The sequence below is a fragment of the Leptonotus elevatus genome, chromosome 21 (genome assembly GCF_054856555.1).
Source record: "Leptonotus elevatus isolate MCC_2025b chromosome 21, RoL_Lele_1.0, whole genome shotgun sequence".
NCBI lineage: Eukaryota > Metazoa > Chordata > Actinopteri > Syngnathiformes > Syngnathidae > Leptonotus > Leptonotus elevatus.
In genome coordinates, this window is record NC_141259.1 from 7,806,920 (window position 1) to 7,827,599 (window position 20,680).

At 41.6% G+C, this 20,680-nt stretch overlaps 1 protein-coding gene across 4 annotated transcripts in view; it reads left to right on the plus strand.

The window, feature by feature from the left end:
- LOC147155722 (uncharacterized) overlaps positions 1-20,680 on the plus strand; it is a 253,608-nt gene that overhangs the window by 47,088 nt on the left and 185,840 nt on the right. The window contains exon 5 of one of the 4 annotated variants that reach the window (XM_086065615.1): positions 18,676-18,805. The exons of the other annotated variants lie outside the window; for them this stretch is intronic. Within the exon in view, the coding sequence (XP_085921741.1) occupies positions 18,676-18,750 (75 nt within the window). The 3' untranslated portion in view covers positions 18,751-18,805. Of the gene's footprint in view, positions 1-18,675; positions 18,806-20,680 lie in introns of those variants that run through there. 4 annotated transcript variants of the gene reach the window in all.

Consider the following 20,680-nt stretch of genomic DNA (forward strand, 5'->3'; position numbering starts at 1 on the left):
ATGGTACATCAAATTAGTGTTCAAAACAGGCAGCGCAGCAGGGAAGGCGAGGAGGGAGGGGCAAAGGGGCAAAGTAACAAAACTGTACACTGGCGCGGGTTCTGTCGAGGGGCCGGGCGCACGCCTCTAAAGTCTGGGGCCCCGAGCTTCCAGCTGTGTGAAGGGTTACTCCGTAGCTTGTCATCACATAGGGAGGAGGCTTCACAGAGGCGGATAATATCCTCCAACATAAGCAGTACTAAGCTAGGGAAGAATGCCAAGCTCCATTCACTTCACAATGTGTAAACATCATAGCGGATAGGAACTTTTTTTTTTTTTTAATAACTGTCAATTATTGCCACAGTGTCCTATTTTTAGAACTTTTAACTTTTGATGCCAGCAGCTGGTATTCTTATTTTAAACACAATTAATCCAGGTCTTTTTAAACAAGATTGTCAGTTATGTTTATATATAGTATATAGTTTACCTATACTGGTCAGAATTTATATATATATATATATATATATATATATATGATTACATTTCTCAACACCAGATTAACGGCCTTGTCGAGTTAAAGCCATGCATCCGTTTGCCAAATTGAGAAATAGTGTTACTCGTGGCATTTTGTAGGTTGAAAGGGGACCAAAAAGGGACGAGGGGGTTGACCTCAGAGGCAGTGACCCAGAGTGAGTGCAATGTCCCTTGGTGGCCCTGCTTGCCTCCAAATTCTCAAGCGTCTCACTCTTTGCAGACAAACAGCAGGGTGCCTGTTCCACTTAGTGGCTGTTTTGGAAAATGCCTTATTTAAAAAAGAAAAGAAGAAAATACTGGCATTGCACTACCCACTTAAATAGTTCATGCAATGACATGCTAAAACTGATTAAAGTTTATGTTACCGTTTCACAAAGTGCACTCAAATGGCTGTCATTTCTGAGAATCGGTCTGTCATTACAGGCATTTGAATGAGATTGGACCAATTATAAATTACAGCGTTTGGAGTTAAAAGGGAAAAGGAAGTTTTAAATAAGAGAGTCGTTGGCAAAAAGGAGACGTTGCCTTCATGTGGTTGCGCTTTTGAAAACCATTTATGTTCAATGGGCTGCTGAAGAGACAAAACAGTCACTGGTTTAATATCAGTGTTTTTGGTTAATAATCGTGTACAGTCTGCTCTTGTTCAACTGTATTCATCATGAACTGTCAGGTCTCATGACTTAAATTTACTTTACTCTCTATTTTCACACCTTCATTTTAGGCTTGGACCATGGATCATAAAGGATTTTTGTACAGCAAAAAATGACACCACGTTTCTGATTATATACTAAACTGAACAGAGTTTTGTCCAATGAAATGTAACAGGGGATGTAATATGATGGTCCCTGTACATTGTCACATAGATGAAATGGTAAGAACTTCCGTTTTTACATAGGCTCATCATTGACAGATGCCCACCTTCCGCATTCTCGGCGAGTGCTTTATGACGCGAAACCTAGAAAAAATACACGGACTGTGAAGGACCGTCTGTACTGACACGGATCGATAGACGTAAAACTGCTTCCATCCTCCTTCCTTGTATTTATTTGAAGCTTCGCGTCATAAAGCACTTGCCGAAAATACGGAAGCACTCGCTGAAAGGTAGGCATTCGTCAATTACGTAACGACAGAAGTGCCCACGTCTGGAAATGTTTATAGTGTACTGTATGCATACTACGATTGCTATCCTTGTAGTTCATGCCATCTGACAGTCAGGGCTAGTCCGAATTCTTCCACACCAAACACCCTAAACCAGTTTCCTATGTGAAGTTTCTGGACCAAGGATGTAGTCTTCCTATGTGTATTTGGTGACGCTCAAGTCCTGTTAGTTTGCAGGAATCCAAGAAACTAGCCATTGGCTAATCTGATAACTGAGGACTGTGTGGATCATTTTGAGTCTTTCTCATAATTTCTATTAACTCGGGGCAAGGGAGGTGTGTCCTCATATCAGAGCACTGACATAAAAACACAAGTTTTTAAATGCCAAATGGTCCAAAGGGCTGATATTTATATTGATGTTTTGGTGAGAAACTTTGTTTACAACAATCGGATGAATAGAAACTCTGGCTTTGCCCTGTTGTTGTCTGGGTAATGTTTAGAGGTCAGAGCGAGATAAAGAGCTGACTGACAGTAAGGACGGGCCTGGTGTTGGAAGGGTCAAAGGTCAGGCGCTCTCTGAAAACCCCGATTTATGGCTCTTTGGATTACTGGGTCAGGAACTGGAGAATTGTTTGGGGATGTGATCATTTCCATGACACTGTGTTTGTGTGTGTCCATGTGAGGGATAGAGGAGCTCTCTCAGTGAAAACTTTGTATCATCGTTAGGCGCTCGATCTCGCTGTGTGGGAGTAGGAGAGAGCCTGCCGCACGTGTGTGTGTGTGTGTGAGTGCTTGAGACAGAGACGTGGTAGCTAGAAATAGCAGCGTGGAGGCTTGCTCTGCTGTTTGCCTTTCCAAGTTTGATTTGACATCCTAATTGCTACATGCAGGAACAAAATACTCTGAGGTTCCCCAAATTGAAGTTGATGTTGAACCAAGCAGGCTATGTTTAGTGGGCTATCTGTGTGGAGGGCTTACATTTTACCGAAAGTCACTCTTTATTTCTGCCGGTGTCTCTAGATTTTGTTTTTCGCTCTATCTCTTCATGAATGTGGAAATACGAGGAGGCTGAAACAGACTGACTGGAGGATGTCTTCACAAGGAAGTGTCTGCAGAAAGAGAGTTAAACATAGAAGCTATGACAATTTGGAAGATCACTGCTTTTTATGCGTATGCACACATTTTTCTCCCTCTCACCCCTTGCATACTTCCTGTCTCCACGCAGTCCTGTGGCATCAGAAGGCCGCCCAGACAGGTAGCTGACAGTCAAATTGGAGCTTTCATACTGGAATAATTAGACTGCATGGAACAGACCTTTGTCCTTAGACCTTCAGTTTTGCCGGAAGAATGCACCTGCCAGGGCTGCTAGCGACCGGATCAGGGTGTTTAAAGCCAGGTCAAAGATTTTCAGAAGGATGGAAGGACTTGGTTCGATGTGACTGTGCTCCACTATAACTTCTCAACCGGTTATCACCTGGTGGTGGGTTGGCTTCAATGGTCGGTGACGATGCCAGTCTGACCTGACAAAACTAGACAAATGTGATGGTCTGCTAGGAATGTCTGGCAGTGTCCTCTATCAGACAGAGTCTTCTGACTTCCACCTCTGACACAGCTGCGACATTGAGTGGACCGTGTTCTTTGCCTTCATTTTTGAGGCGGCCAACCAGAGGTTTGGCCAAAAGTGGAGAATCCAGGTCCAGAAAGTAAAAACCCTGCCACAGTTTGGCTTTAGCCACATTCAACAAGCACCTGTGGCTAAAGCCAAACTATGGCAGGTTTTTCATCTTCTGGATCTGAATTCTCCACCTCTGGCTATGCCTGCTGTGGCAGCCACCCCCGAAACAGTTGGTGGAAAATACCGTCAAGCTGGAGGAGTCCTCTTAGGACTTTTTGGCCTGTGGGAGTCTTGAGACAGCTGATGGGTACCATCAGACCAAGTAGAATGCAACTTTGGTGTGCCATGAAGAACAGCTTCTAGGAAATTCTAGTCAGCCATCCGGTATCTCAGGAGGAGAAAGCAGTGCACCATCAACACTGTGTATCATGGTGATGAGGTGCTACTGACCTCAACTCAGAAGAATCCTTTGAATACTTCCTCTTTACTGGGCATGCTAACTCTGGGGTTAAGGTTGCAGAAGTGGTTAAAAAGCTTTCCGGTGGCAGGGCCCTGCAGGGTGGAGGAGATCTGTCCAGAGATCCAAAACACATCAGGGGATAGTACCTCTGGATGGGCTGACCAGGTTAGTGGTCCTCCTTTTGAGGAATCTCTTGCTCATGGAGATGATGTGAATGTTTTGTTTAAATTGTAATAATAGTTTTGCATTGGCTGAAACAAATTACAAGTGTGGCCTCGGTTCTTCTCCCAGGACAGTGTTCCCGTTCTAAATTGTGGTTCAATATTTGTACCCCTGCTTTATTGTGTTTTTTAAGAAATCATTCTTAATGCTTTTTTTTGTTTTTTGACTGGATACTCATTCTGTAACGCACTTATGTGGGAACATTATATATATATATATATATATATATATATATATCAACATGTGTTGCCTGCAGCTACGGCGTGTGTCAGGCGCAGATTAGGATGCATGAGCCTCTTCTAGCCATGCCGTTCCCTATGAGCGATGGAGTATAAATTGAGAAGTAAGGTCAAGGGTGTGTGAATTAATGGTACATATCATCAGTGAGTTTACTGGCCCTTCACTAACTGGATCCCCTGCCGTGTAACCCCAACAGCCCCTGGCGTACTCCAGGCTCCCATGGCAGCAGAGGTAAACATGTGTGTAAATACACCTTGCTTTTGCACTCACACGTATGTGATGCATGAGTGCACACGGAGGGCAACCTGGAGATATTCTGTTTGCGTGCACATGTAGCAGACACCAGAAATACAGCCGATGACACGCGCATCCGTAATGGAAGGAATCTGGGTGGAATGACAAAAGTGCCTCAGGTAAAATGAATTGCATCCAATGAGATGTATTGGGAGGATAGATATGTAAAGGGCTGTTGCTGACAGCTGCTATTGCTCCCCCGTTAGCTGGTGCCAAATGACAGGCCTGCGGAAAAAGGTGCGTTTGATAAAACAAATCCACCACCAGATCCTCGTTCTCCCTTCAATCAATTTATATTCTTTTTTTGTTGTTGTTGTCAATGTTAACCTCCAGTCAAAGCCCTTTTGAGGGATAAGCGTTGGAGCAAAAATAGCTCTCGTCATGTTTTGACAGATTCAAAATGAACACAATCTCGCAATATGCTTCAGATAAATATTTACAGTGTGTGTTTTGCAGAATGGTGTGAGAGAGGACAATGACTAGGCCCATGGTGCCCCTATTAAGCAGCAGCCTCAAGGCGAGTGGATTAGTCTGAATCGTTGGTGCTCCCCAGGTACAGGATTTGCTTTACATTAGCCCGATTTGCCCTCGGCAGTCGCCAGTGCTCAGGTCACTCAACTGCAACTCACCATTCACAATGTTTTCTTTCCTTGCGTAATTACAAAAAAAAAAAAGGATCTAATTGATTTGCAGAAAAATACGTTTGCTCTAATTTGTATATAAGAAGCAGCAGAAGTGGAGAGGTTCGGAAGGGATAGATCACCTTCCAACAATCCCGCATGCATGACAGTGAGAAGGAGGCATGTAGCTCGGGGCAACACGGCTTTAAAATTTAAACACAATTTCTGCTTTGCCCCATTTTAATGTTGTACGACTGGAGGTGGAATCAGAATGCATAAAATTGACTGCATGAAAAGATACTGTATAATAAATGTATTCTGCACAGCGTGTGCCACTGGATCGAATCATTGATTAGGAGCGCCAAACCCGGTGCTGAACATCCTTGTTTCATACATATTTCATTAACGCCACTAACACTGGCTGGGTCTGCCGTCGTGGGACTGTGACAGATGTCCATTAGTTGAACCCAGGGCCAGTGAAAAGGAGGTTCTAGTAACCTATACCACCCCAGAGCTGGCGTCCCCATCTGGCAGGCTCCATAGTAGCCCTCTCTCCACTCTATACTTCCAGTTCACAATGTCATCGCAAACAAACTTTTCTCCACACTCTTTGTTTTGGCACACTCTATGAGTTACAAGACACAAATCATAAACAAGTCTGAGAAAATAATTTTGCTCAGATTGGTGTAATGAAGACCTGCTTGAATTCCCACGAGGAAAAACTTCACATGGTGGTCCTGACACAGAGGGCAGTACAGGGATGAAAACATGTTACACAAACACAAATATTCTGAAATCATAGAACCCTGAGGGACGCTGGGCCTCATTCACTGACAGTGAACAAATAAATTAGTCCTAAAACCTGTTTGACTCGTTTTTTTCAAGATGGTTGGAGCGCCTTCATGTTTACTTTGGACAACAATGTCAATTTGGAGATTTCTCCCAAAAGAACCTCCTTAAGGTCTCTATTTTCATTTCCCAGCAGCACAAATGTTAACTAAAGACTGTATACCAAATTCCTCTTTGCGAAATATTCACGTATTTTAATGTAAACTGACAGCAAATCAACAGAGACTTTTTATCACTTGCTAGCGTCAATGAAAAAGCATCCATTATGTTGAATTTATACGTATACGTATAAATATATAACTATACGTACATTGAAAAAAATATATGTATTATGAGCACTTCTTCAGTTCAACAGTTTTTTTTGTATTTAATCATAGTTCTATTACTCTCTTTACGCAATAGAAATATACTACTTTAGTTTTAGCTACATATAATACAGTATGACAGAGTGCGGTTTTACGAAAAAGTGCACCATAAATCAAGAAACCATCTGTCAGTCAAAACAACCATATTTCATGGCGTACCTAATGTTGTGGCCAGTGGGCGGAGATTTATAGGGGTGTCAAAATACACCGCGCTGTGTTTTAATTACGCCAGACTGACAAGTTCTACAACTTTGTAAAGTTGAAAACTATTTGATGATAATTACCCTTTTACACATAGAATGCTTTAAGCGGGAAAACAATGTTGTGCAGAAATTTACCGTTTCCAGCTCCAACAGTTGCTTTAGACATATGTATTCCCTCCCTTTTTCTTTTTCATAGCGTGGATGCAATTTGTCAGGTGAAGACGAGGAAAAAAATGAGGCCAGCATATGGGCTCCCTGTGTGTGTGCGTGTGTGTGTGTGTGTGTGTGTGTGTGAGAGTGAATGTTTCTCCTCTTTATTTTGGGGAACTAGAGCATCGTCTCAGCGCTTCGCTATTCCCCACTAATCAGGTGCTGCCAACCTGCCAGCCAAGGCGGTATGCGAGGCCTTTCAAAACACTCTGCTAATTAACAAGCCCCCAATGCATCCCTTCCGCTTTTACGGCACCAGCACATCTGCCATAGAAAACTCCGAAAAGAGAAACAAAATTATCACCACCAGCTTGAGTGGACCCTTCACTTTCACACAACCTGAATAGGTGTGTGTATGATGCGCCACGCACGCAAGTTCTTCCCACAAGTTTGGAATTTGTCTTTTTTTTTTTTCTTCTTCTGAATGTGGCGACAAGCTTTACATGGCTTGTTTAGACATTGGCAAGGCGTACTAGTTCCACTCGGCGACTGAAAAGCTTGAATAGCATTCCTAACATATTATGACTGTTTACATTTCCCCAATACTGATTCAAAGATGCTTCTGGTGTTGCCTTGGATCTTGCTGCCGTATTTTGGCATGATTGTATTCAAAGTGGTCATATTTTTCACACTCACATTCTGAGAAATAGAAGTATAAAAGCTGTTTCATGGTTAGATTTCATCTAATGCTTTGGAAGATGGAAGGTGATTCATGCATGTCACAGAGAATTTCCACAAAGCATCGACAGTGACAGTGACCGTTTGCAGTCTTTATGAACTATGCATTTCCAGGATTCTGATAATGTCATTTCTTGACATTTGCTAATCAATAGCTGCTTACAACTCAAGTAATGTTCAATGCCTGCTAAATTTTCAAGATCAATGCTAAACAATTTTTCGGGCTGTAAAAACAACCCTTCCCACCCTCCCTTCAGGAGAACAAGAATAATTTTGTCCAAAAATCCAATGTGACATCTTACCCCATATAGTGTGACAACTTACCCATCCCTCTATTTGATGGCTTATAACTCTGCACGGACAAAGTATGAAAATGACATGACTACCAAAAATATACCTAAGACTTCGGTCTTTCATCTGGTATAGATTTTGTTTATATATGATGTATTGTTTCCAAGCAATATATACAAGTATAAAAAGTGATATAACTAGCCCCGGTCTTCCTATATCATCTCTGACTATATTTCATTCCCTCTGGGTGCGAGGCTGCTGGACAGGCTTAACATTGAACTACAAGCAAGTGTGTTATAAATCTTTGAGTTGAGTGATCTACTCGTGTTCCTTTGGTGTAACACGAGCGCTGTCAAAGAGAATTCTACATTTGTTTGAATAATGTTTTGTTTGTGTCACGAGGTCCAGTTGAGTCCACTCTCCACCAGATTGAACTTTTGCCCTTTCAGCAGTCGAGCCCGTCTTTTTCCTCGACCACGCAAACCATCACAAACAACACACAAGCTCAGAGCAGTCTCATGTCATATAATTGCTGCCTTTATACTTGTTTTCCCTGGCTCACACTTTTGAAATTCGAGCAGAGGAGCAGTGTGGGAAGTTTGAAACGGTGTTGTCATTAACGCCTTGATCATTCACAAGAGCTACACACGTACAATGTAAGCCTTTCTTGCTGTGGCGCAGATGGCATCGTAAAAAAAGAAAAGAAAAAAAAGTGGCGTTCTTTGCAAACACCAAAAGCAAACACACAAACAGCGGCGACCCTGTGAGTGTCCAATCCATCTTTTCTCCCGTTGGGCACGTATTGTCTTTGCCAGATCAAGGCGTTTGCACTGAGTTAATGTTGCCGTGCTATTGTTCACGCTCATTTCAGGCTACTCTTGAAATGTAAATGGCAACTTTTCAAAATCTTCAATTTTTCTCCCTGCTTTTGTTTTCATGTCATGCGTTCCACTTTTAGTATCACCGTTTCCCAATGCTTTAATTTACAGTTATTTAGTTTTGCTCATCAATCTAGGCTCAGTTTGGGAAACTGTCAGGCTCATTTGCATACATCTTTGGTCCTCCTTTAGCCTGTGGAATTTGTGTGCACAAGCAATCGGCTCTGGCAAATTGGCAAACTTTTTCAAATGCTTAAAACTGGACCTTATGGTTCCTCCAAGACGAAAGAAAGAGTGTTTCATACAATACCCTTGTCGGACACAGATTCCTTCTTAAAGGCTAATATTCAAATCTGGCATGACCACACTACAAGAGTTGCAGCTGTGCCTCCACATTTGTCAAATCCTGTCATCCGGAAGAATTTATGTGTTATGAATCACACAGGACTCAAAACCGGAGTGGGCGTTTTTGAAAACAACACTGTTAGCGTTCATCTGTGAAAACTGTCTGACAAAAACTCAGGTGTTTTAAGTGTTCCCACATATGTGCAGATGAAGCGTATTTGAAACATTCTTTTGGATGAAACCCAGTTTGTGCACGTGGAAAAAAAAAAGAAGGAAAAAAAACAAGTCAAAATAAATAGATCGTTGTTGTCTCACATTTACGGAAGAGGATTAGGGTCAGTGAAGAGAAAAAAAAGGTTGGCAGGATTCTGATTTTATTCTCAGCATTCTGACTTTCAGGTCAGACAATCCTCACTTAATTCTGACTTTAATTCCAGAATTCTTACTTTAAAGTCAGAACATTGACTTTAATCTCAGAATTCTGACTTTTAAGTGAGAATTCTAATTCTGAGATCAAAGTCAGAATTAAGTGAGAATTCTCACTTTAAAGTGAGAATTCTGAGATTAAAGTGATAAAGTGAGAATTCTGAGATTAAAATCAGAATTCTCACTTTAATGTCAGAATTCTGAGATTAAAGTCAGAAATCTGAGAAAAAAGTGAGAATCCTGCCAACCCTTTTTTCCCTCTTCACTGATCAGAATCAAATTCAAAATGAATTTGTTTTCACAGTCACAACCCAGCTGAAAAACTAAAAAAAATATCAATGACCAACAGCGGGCGACAGAAAGGGAAGTCTGGTGGTTCGCTAATTAGCGCCCCGAGTTTCCTAGAATGGGTTTGTGGCAAATATTGCATAACTCATGCATGTTTGGATGAGTTCTTATTACATTTAGCCAAGCAAAAGAATACAATGCCAAGTCAAACTTGACGCTATGAATTCCTTGCTGGTTGATATTTGAGGGTTGTTAATGGTTTTGTAACCACTCAGCAAGTTGATAGAGCCAAAAAAGAAAAAGAAAGTTCTCAGCGACATCCAGAAATGTGAACATTCCACAAAAATATGTGCTCTTGCTCATGATAAATATATTCTATGTCAACAACGATGTTGGCGAACAAGTCCATCCATCAAGAAATTAAGAGTTAATGAGGCATAATGGTGTTTTTTTGTGTGCTAATTGTGTAGGTTTATGGGTTTATGGTCCTTAAACCATTCACGCTGAAACCAGAAGAGCGTAGGAACGAGACCAGTGTGTCCGAACTACAGCCCGGGGGCCAATTGCGGTCCACCAAACAGCCTTCATATATAAAATAAATAACTTTTGACATGGTCTGTGTCCTTATTGGACACCCACCTGCATCTGATAAGTGACAATTATAATAATAAATTCAACTGATAGAGATGTTCTAGATATACAAAGAAAGTATTTACCACTAAAATAGCAACATTTGTCTGTTGTCTGTTTCCAGTTTACCTCATAATTGTCTATTAAATGTAGTTTAGTAGCTTCGCAAATCCGATTTTTTTTCAAGGAACACTGACACAAAACCGACACAAGCTAATATGGACACTATTTTTGCTAATCGACTACAATTGAACTTGCTTGTGAATCTCTCACTATTTTGCTGGTGCCTGTCACCATAATGAATAATTTAAAATTAGTTTTTTTTAGGGGATGAGGAATCTCAGTTGGAATATGCTGTCATTTAGGCCAATTTATGACATACTAAATTGAATAGTTAAAAATGGCAGCCAATCCCAATTCTCAGTTGATTATTTTCTGAATATGTCAATCGATTGCTCATTTCTATGTGCAAACCGTGTTTGTTTCTTATAGATTTTACCCTTGCTTATTTTATCTCAATCCGGGAGAAATGCTGATCTTTTTTTTTCTCTCTTTTTTTTTTTTTTAACACCACAACATTGGCTCGGGTAAGGATTCAGCATGGTGTTGACTTCTTTTTCAGCCTGTCAAAGTTTCATGAATGATTAAAAGCGTTGGGCCCAGACCTGCTCATAAATAAACAGCAGGCAACAGGACTGCGCAGGCTTCTCATGGACAGGGGGAGCTGACAGACTGCCTTTCAAATCATACTACTCATTGCTAGTTAATCCACTGTATAGCATTTTTTTTTTGGCACAGCCGGTCAGAAATCATGCATATGCACCACCAATGGAGAGGATTTGTGAAAAAAGCTCTTGTGCTATGACGGAACTATTTTTTTCTTAAAGGTCCTAATGAGTCTGTTAGCTTTTTGTTGTAGTGCCATCGAGTAGAAATGTCATCCACATGTGCAGTTGACAGAAATCCACAAGAAACAACATCCATAATGGCCCCAGTTGGCTGCCTAACGCTGATTTCAAGAGTTCACTCAGTCCCAAAGTGAGTTGAAGGGTCACTGCATCCATTTGTGGCCTTTTCAGCTGCTCCAAATCAGAGCCGAGGTGCCACTGGGCGACGCTCCATCTCAGTCGTGCTGCATAATAAATGCTCTTCCGCCAACCGCCCTCCACATGTTGAACTTTTGCCTTCAGAATCACATATCAGCCATTTTTACTCCCCTGATGCAGTTGTCTTCACCTGGAGGTCAAGAGCCTGGAAATGGACTGACAATTCGAACCGAGAGACTAATGGGTGAAAATAGCTGGTGTGTGTTCTGAGTGACTGGGAAATTGCACTTTTGCTAATTATTTGCATATTAAATTGTTGGGCTGAAAAGCAAAAAAGCGAGTGCTACACTTTTGAGTTGCCACTGATACCAAGTACAGATACCACTAGCACACTTGATTCATAAAATTTCCAAAAGAAAACAATGACAGGTCATTTTACAGAAAGGTCTATATAGCATTTTTTCTTAAAACTGAATGAAATGAATGACAATTTTCTACCGTCATTTGTAGTTCCTGATCATAAAATGGCTACATGAGGCCGCCGTCACGAGTACCAATACCTTAAAATAAGACAAGTATCAGACCGGTACTGATACCTAGGTACTTGCTCATCCCTATTATGACAAAAAAACAAACATTTTGAATGTTTTATTGCTGAAGCTTAACAACATATTTGTTTTTTTAGGAATTTTTTGTTTTTGGATTTTTTTTTCTCTAAAGAGCTCAGTATTGTTCATTCGGTAATGTCATCATCATTGCTCTTTTTTTATTTTTATTTTATTTTTTTTATTTTTATTATTATTTTTTTTTACATACATAACATAACATATTTGGTTACAATCAAGTAATGAATTTAGTTCCACTTGAGTTTCTTCAAGATGCGCTTAATAAACTATCAATTACACAATTTCGGATCTCTAATCCTGTATTGCTTATCTTTGGCCTAGCTACCACACATGTTGAACTCTGCAGTCAACAATGAACTAAAGTCCATACGCCAAAGAGTGGCGGACATTTGCTAGTGTTTGCGAGGGTAACAGATATCGATTTTTCGTCAGAGTTCGTACAAGGTCTCAGCTCTAACGGTTGCCGACCCTTTTTATTGTCGCAAGGAAATTGTGAACACCCTGCGACAAGGAAAAACATTAAAATTGTTGTCGAACATTTACGAGAAATCAACATTTGCTAACTTTTCAAAAACTCACAAATGCTCACCCTTCAGTGGGATACGAATTTAAGTAGATAGAATGAAAGAAAGTCAGAATTCTCACTTTAACGTGAGAATATTGACTTTAATCTCAGAATTCTCACTCTTAAGTGAGGATCACTTTTAAGTGAGAATTCTGTGATTAAAGTCAGAATTTTGATTGTAAAGTCAGAATTTTGAGAATAAAGTGATAATTCTGACTTTAAATTCAGAATTCTGAGAATAAAGTCAGAATCCTGTCAACCTTTTTTTTCCCTCTTCACTGGCTCTAATCCTCTTCCACAGTAACCAGAATGCTTTTTTTTTTTTACAGAAATTAATGTTTTCATTGGATTAAATTTTCAATGGTACAATTAAAATATTACACCAAAGTTGTAATGTGTAACACTAAAAAGGAATATTTTAACATTCTCAATTGTCAAGTTGTAAAACAAGTTTGCTGCTGCGATATGATATAGGAACATGAAAATTGCTCATTGTACGACAAACTATTGCTCTGATGTGATGAGTATGCAATTCCCCAATAGTCGTTCCTCTCTTTTTGTCACTGAGAAATGTCACCTGACACTCTTCTTTTCTTCCTCTGATTTACCGTATCACTCTAACCAGATTTGTGACACAAATTGGCATATTATGACAATGACCACAAGGGTTAAATGTTGTTCGCTAAACACTGACTGGTTTCCCCTATTTTTGCGCCCGCCCTATTCTCTCCCTTTTCTCTTTTCAGCCCATTATGTCACGGCCCCAAACCTGCTTAACACATTTCTAAATGACACTTAGTGCGAGTCTCTTCAAAGAAGCCTTGAGTTGTGGGTTTTCCTCGCCTAATGTGGCATCTTTTGCTGTGCAATAGACTGAAGGGGGAAAGGTGGGGCCTTTGGGGACAATGGCGGTTTGGCTTGGGAATGGCAGGGAAAGGGTCAAGAATCAGAATGTGGGGGACATTAGCAGGCAGCAGATTGATACCATTGATTCCCGACTTCTTTTATACTTTCCTCCTGGACATGATCTGCATTGCAAATAGAGGTGCTGTCGCATTGGCCTTTTTTTGGGGGGGGGGGTCCGAAAGGATGGGGGGGGGGGGTCCGAAAGGATGGGGGTGGCTGGAGGGAGGAAAAGGTTGAGCGGGGAGATTGAGGTTCCCACAACACACTGGCCCTCTAGACTCCATAAACCCACACACCCTCCCCAAAACGCTTCCCCCGACTTCTCCTCGAGCTCCAGCCCTTGTCTCAGGATCCCACCACAGCTGCCTATGCAGTCTCCCAGGACTTGCCCTCACTACTGGGGTAAGCACAACAGGCTCATTGTTCAACAGGGTGGAGGCATGGGGCATTGCTACTCCTAGGTGTATTGTCTTCCCTAACAAGGCCCATAAGGTTTGGAAGGGGGACCGCTCATCAAAGTGGGGAAATTGAGTACTCGTCTGTAATAATGAGGCTGCTCCTTTTGGCCTCTGTGACACAAGATGGTTGAAGTTAGGTCCTCTTGGTGTTGCTAGAAATGTGGCAACATAGGATGAGAAGTTGTTTCCAATGCTGGATATGTACGTGTTATGGCGCGGCTGAAGTGTATTTTGCAGCTGGAAGTCATCAGGTAACCCTTGTCTTGGCTTCACTTGACATGGCCACTATACCACACACAATCCACAGTCAGGTTAAAAAAAGAAAAATAAATACAACAAAAATATAACCGCATCTCCTCAATTGGTGACCCCGACGGGATAAACGCATTGAAAAGTTATATGATTAGAGCCATTTTTCCTGCATGTTTAAAAGAGTCTCTTGACGGAAAAGTAGGTCCCCACAAGTGCAAGTAGAGGCCAGAGCATCATGGCACCGAGTAGCAAGGCCCAAAGTCACAACACCTCAAGCAGAAGTAAGCTGGTAAACACGTTGTATTAGTAGTTGGTATACAGTGATAATAAGTCCACCATAAAAACGATCTGCAATTGAATGTATTGAAACCTCACGTTGCAAAGGCGACGCCGTTTTCCCTGGAAATTCTAAATACCCCCAGTGCACGTAAACTAGGACAAGAGGAGAAATAGAACGCTGGTAAACTCAAGTGAAGCGTGCGTGCAAACATGTTGACGAAGAATATTGTCAGCACAGACAGTGTACACAGTAATTAATGTTCCATCACCTCAAAGGATAGTAGAAGCAATATGCAAATGCGTTGCATTTCCTCCAATTATAGGCTCTCACGCTGCCACTGGCCACCACTGAGCAATTAGCTTCCCTCGCTATTCGACTGTTTAGCACGTTGGTCTTGAGGCAAGTTGGTATTGCAAATGAAATAAGCAGTGGGGTTGCCACAGGGTTCGTTCCAAATTCCAAATGTTTATCTCTGCTCATATTTTCTGAATTCGATCTCGTGAAAGTTCAGTTTTGACCTTTAGTTCACCAGAGTTTATAATAGCCGGAGATCAGGAACGGTCTGATAATAAATGCCGCAGCATCTCATTTCATTATATGGTTTCTATTGTATTCATAGTATTGACCTTGCATTTCTGTTATATATATTCACTACTTTTTTCACATTGGAACACTATATTTTTGAATCTGCTCCTACCATTGCAAAAATAAATTTAACAGCCCGTCTGTGTTTCTCAATTTGCCTCCTGGGTTTGTCATTGAGGGCCCTGCCTTTGAATTTTGGATCTCTGGCTGCAAGACATGCCTCCTCAGTCTCTGGTGTTTACCATCCTAATCACCCGCATTGTCTCAGAGATGACCCAACTCTAACCTCGGGACCGCCGACTTCAAGGCCGCTGCAGTGGATGGCAAGGCTGTGTTTGCGGCAAACCCTGATCTAAATTCATTAACCCTCCCACAAACACTTTCCCAAGGTTTGTTTCCAGGGCTGGGCACAGCATCTGAAGGAGCACTAGACAAGTGGTCTCGGAGCCGTCAATGGAAATCCTTGTGGTTATATAATTGGAGGATTGCCGAGGACGGAGAGCACGAAAATCAATAATTAAAGAATTACGGCACAGGGGTTTGCGTGTGTGCGCGTAAGGGTACACGCACAACAACAAAAAAAAAGTCCTGGCAACAAGGTTAGAGTTTGACATGTTTGTGTTTGGCTCCATCGGCTTTAGTTGTTCTTTGAATTGCCCTGTTGTGTTATTATATGGATTTCTGAGTTTGCAATAGCTTCAGAGAGAAGAGAATATATGGGACCTCAGTGTGTGCACCTCTCCACAAAAGAAGATTTGATATGGATATGTGGGGTGCAAAATGATTCAAGGACGGTACAATCTGAAAGTGGAACGATTCAGTTTGAATAAGTGGCATTATGATTCGACTGGATATGGTACGACTCAGTCCGAGAGGGTGTGTGTATATATATATATATATATATTATATAAAGCCATTATTTTCAGTTGCACAACTTTTTTTCCTTTTATGTACATGGATTATGATACAGCTGTACGGGGTCTGGCGGATCTAATCAAGTGGCGGTGGCATGCAGAGTGGCATAAAACACGAGTGGCATCTAAACCTAGATTCACATTATGCCGTCTCACTGGGGCACTGTGAGCGTCGCAGCGGCTCATAAAAAATGACTTGTTTCCTAGTCCTTGGGGAACGATATCGGGGGGAGCCAGAGAAGCGGCGCTCCCCCCTTTAAGGCTTGTCAGGGGCTTTGACAGAAGCTGTAAATTTAATCCACAGACCTGCTGGGATGCAGAGGAGGTAAGCAGCGGGAAAGCCTTTCCTACTTCAAGGACCTTGGTTTACTCCAGGATAGCTGCCAAAAACCTTTAAACCTGGTGACAAATTCATTTTGCTCAGCTGCACCCCAAAGTCCGACGCTGAAATAAAACATGAGATACCTCTGCAAACAAACATTGCCAAATAATAGTGTGACAATTTCAGGTTGGAGAATATATTCTGTCCATAATTTATTCTAACTTGAGCACTGTTTCTAACTTCCGTGATATTATGCCACCAAAGTGTTGCTTGAGCGTGTGTCCTGTGGCAAAGTGGGGGTCCATCTTGCTTGAGAGGCATTTTGATATAACTCGATTATATGGAGAGGCCAACGCTGATGAGATGGCACACAGGCTGAGCCATGAGAAGAGTGGATTGCAAAAAGCAGCAGCGATGTGGCCGGAGGCCTGCTTGGAGAGCAGTTTATGAATATGTTTGCATCTGAGGTTTTGCCCCCCTCTTAATGTCAGAGCCATGCTAATCGCTTGGTGCTCTGACATCTGGAACCCCCCCGGTGAAGCGGAAATCACACTAGCTTTCTATGACTTTTTGATGTGGTCACACCTCATCTTTAGCCAGGATAGCCATTAAAATGGAAGAGGGCGTATTTTCTTTCTCTCCCCTCTGAAGTAAGCCATCTTTGGGATTTTGACACATCACTTCTTGGTTGATATGATTACCAAAATGACTTTTTTGCTTATGACTTCACCAACTTCCTGTGAATTTCTGAAATGATTCCTGGTTCATATATGACAGCATCGCCAGACAGAAGTGTTAGAATGTCATCTGAATAATATATGTATTCTCTCTTGCATTCTTCATAAGACTTTGGCACTCGGTCCTTCATTCTAAGCTTTCAATCACCGAGCCCCGGGGGGTTGTGGATACCTGCTCTTTGAAGCACTCGGAAAGAAGAGAGCAGAGGAGAGTCGTGACGTGGGAAAAACTATCTCCAAATACAATGTGTGCCGCACAATGGAAGTGACCATTATTTTAAGGCTACAGAAACCTCAGCTATGTAACTGGCTTTTTCTGATTATTTTTCACCCTAGCTTTTAAATTAAATCGTCACATTTCTTTTTAGCCCGTCACGAGTTTCATTTTCCCCAAGCAGTTTACCGTAGTTTAAATCAGTTCAGTATCAGTATCAAGTCCCCCCCTGCAAATCTGTGTACATCATTTAATTTGCACCACAGCCAAATGACTGACGGCATCTCACTGATCTGAACGCTATCAGTTTGACAAGAACTTTAACCTTTAGCTTAGCACGATTTATCAAACAATGGGATGTCTTGCATAAGGCGCTCATAGGTGATATTTCTGTATGCTGGAGCCTCTTCCTCTTGGTGAGATCAGGAAGCCTCAGGACCGGAGATAAGCAGCTACCTGAGTCAGAGAGGGTAATTTAGATGTCTTCCTGAATCCAGGTTTCAGCACAAGAAAAAAAAATACGGCATGTAGCCTACTGAAATACCACAATACAATACATTGAAGCAAGTTGAAATTTGAACGGTGTCAATCGTAAGCGTTATGTGGGAGTTGTTACACGGCAAAAAAAGTGTGGAGAATAAAAATCACGAGAACAAGCATGACCACAATAAATATACGTTAAACATGTGACATGGCGGTTAGGTGTTACTTGAGGGTATTTTTTACATTTGCTCTGCCTCGTCAGATTCCTCAGCGTACCAGTGATAAAAGAATAAAAAATAAACTAAAAATATTCAGATATAGTTGGCCAACAATAATTTGATAGCAATAATTATTGAACGGACACACAAAGCAAACTCAGATGTGTGTATTCTTAATTTGAAGAGACTCACCTTCCAGGCACACACTTTAGTCGTTACGTGACACTTATTCCAAACCCTCCTTTTATTATACTGCGATGAAGTTCATTGCATAATAATTCAGAACGTTAAAATGGATAATCGTTTAAAACATTGGCTGCGCAGCTCATAAAAAAATGTATGAAACAATTTGACTCTGGCGCAGATGATTTGAATTGAAATAGTTTCCTATGGGGAAAATCGAGTATATAATGGAACCTTTCGATTCTGGAAGTTGGATTTGACTCATTTCTACCTCTGACAGTATAATCTAAGCAACCAACTGTGCTTATATGAACTTATATCACTCACACTTAATATTTAGTTATCACAGCTGGGAAAGAAGTCACTAATAAACTGGATGGTTGCAAATCAAAACCAACTCTCAGAAGGCAACTGTGTTTACACAGGAAATTGTGAAAATGCTTTACCCCGAGTTTGTGGCTTGCTATTATTTTTCTTGAACAAGAACCGCTCACATGCACTCCGTTTTCACTGCAAGGCTCAGACAGAAGACAGTGGCCTCACATGGGTCAGAGAATCTCGAGCCCAATTTGCTGCAGGTCTCTGCGAAGAGAGGAGCGGTGTTGATTTTGGCACTTTTATCGCAGTCCCTACAAACAAATCCAGTTTTTTCTTCCACCAGATATGTTGGCTCACTGAAAAACTGGTGGAGAAGAGGAAAGGAAGAAGAGGAAAGGAGAAGGCGGGGGGAGATTGAAGAAAAACAACCTCAGGGCTGGAGGGAGATATTGTATGCATGTGCGCTCAAGCTCAAGGTTTGTGGCCAGCTGCTTAAGGATCTTTTCTGGGGAGTCAAGATTATCCACAGAGTCAATAGAGTGGGGGAGTGGGGCGAAATCTTGCCAGGTTCTGCCAGTGCAACTCAATTCTGCTGGGCAGAGACACTGTCCGCTTTGTTTTTTTCCCTTTTTTTCCAGAGCAAGCTGATGAGAAAGCTGCTATATGTTATCTAACATGCACTCAACCATTCAATCCTTCTCTGGAAAACTACAAAAACTGGATAAGATCATTTTACATCAGCATATAAAGTTAATTACCTATCAATATAAAAAAAAAGAAGAAGATATTAAGGCTTCTCTCTATACACCAATCGGCCCGATCGTCGGCAGATCACGCCGGAAAAATGACGGAAATACAAACCGCAACAGACACCGACTTTTAAGTACTTTCTGCCCATGTGTGATAAATAATACCCCTCCATACCATCGGCAGCGGTAGTCACTCTTCCTCATCCTTGGAAAAAAGGTGAACGGAAAGCTCTACGGCGGCGGGATATACATACGTAAACAAGCATACCGCAAAATTTTTCACTCGTGTATATATATATATATATATATATATATATATATATATTCCCACGTGAAGCACACCCTCAAGCTTTTCACAGAGTATTGTGTAATATGTAAGTACCTCATATATCCAGTTGCGTCTCAATGTCTTGCCATAGTTTGGCTTTCATCACTCGATCGTCATACCCTTTAACGGTACAGTATGCTGGTCTCAATCATTCAATCCTTCACTGAAAAACTAAAACATTTTAAATCAGCATATAAGGTTGTTAATATATATATATATATATATAAATAAAAGGTATTAAGGCCTCTCTCTATACGCCAATCGGCACATCCTTTTAACGTACCGTACCCTTTAACGAGTACGGTATGCCGGTCTCTCTTGAACCATAGTGTTGAATTCGTCTTCTTGATCTCCAAATGCGAAGGGTGATACATGCTTTCCATCCCTTACTGTTTATCTGCATTTTTAACTTCCTGTTCTTGCCCCGCTGATTCGCTAGCTAACAGCCAATTAGAGTGATCGAATGTCACAACGCTCCGACGCAGATTCAACGTTCAATGTTGAATTTGCCGAAAACGCCCCGCAGGCGCTCTGCCAATGCCTACGCCATCATGATGGTGATTTTATGCTTTCATCAGACGCCGCATACCAATACTTCAGGACTTTTAATTTTTTCATCCCTCTAAAAAAACTCTGAGAGTTCCGGAAGCTTTCTTTAAGAGTAGTTCAAGTGAGGTGTGCAGACAATTAGATAGAGCCGTAGATGAGGAGCAACATTCACTCTTCCTGGCGGGATGCAGAGCGGCATGAGCACTGTTGCCAAGGTCACAGCTTCGCATTTTCACGGACATGGTTGTCAAAGGCTGAAAGGGCTCAACCCCTGGAAACACCTCGTGGCAAGCTCGTCCATTCTGCATGCGCTGAAACTGCTGAAGGCAAAAGAGAGACAGAGAGAGCAAGGGGGATAGAGAGACTGCGGCGATCTGAGGAAGACAAGTACACCAAGAGGGGAGTCTGCTTTTTAGCGATACCGAACCCCACCACACTGTCACACTTTGGGTAATTGTGAGGGACAGCCTTGTGGGCAGCTCTGAGTCAGAATTTAGGGCAAAATAATACCCCTCCTCTGGGTTTTCTCTGGCAAGCCTTCGCTAAGGCCTTGACGGCAAAGCCAGTTATACCTACAGTAGCTAAACCACCACAGTTAATTTTGAAACTTTAATCCAGAGCTCCACCTTTTTCCTCAAGAAATAACACATTCCAAATGTCTGGACTGAAACCTTGCTTAGAAAAGATTTGTGTTACGGCCTTGCATTGTAGATGGGCAGCCT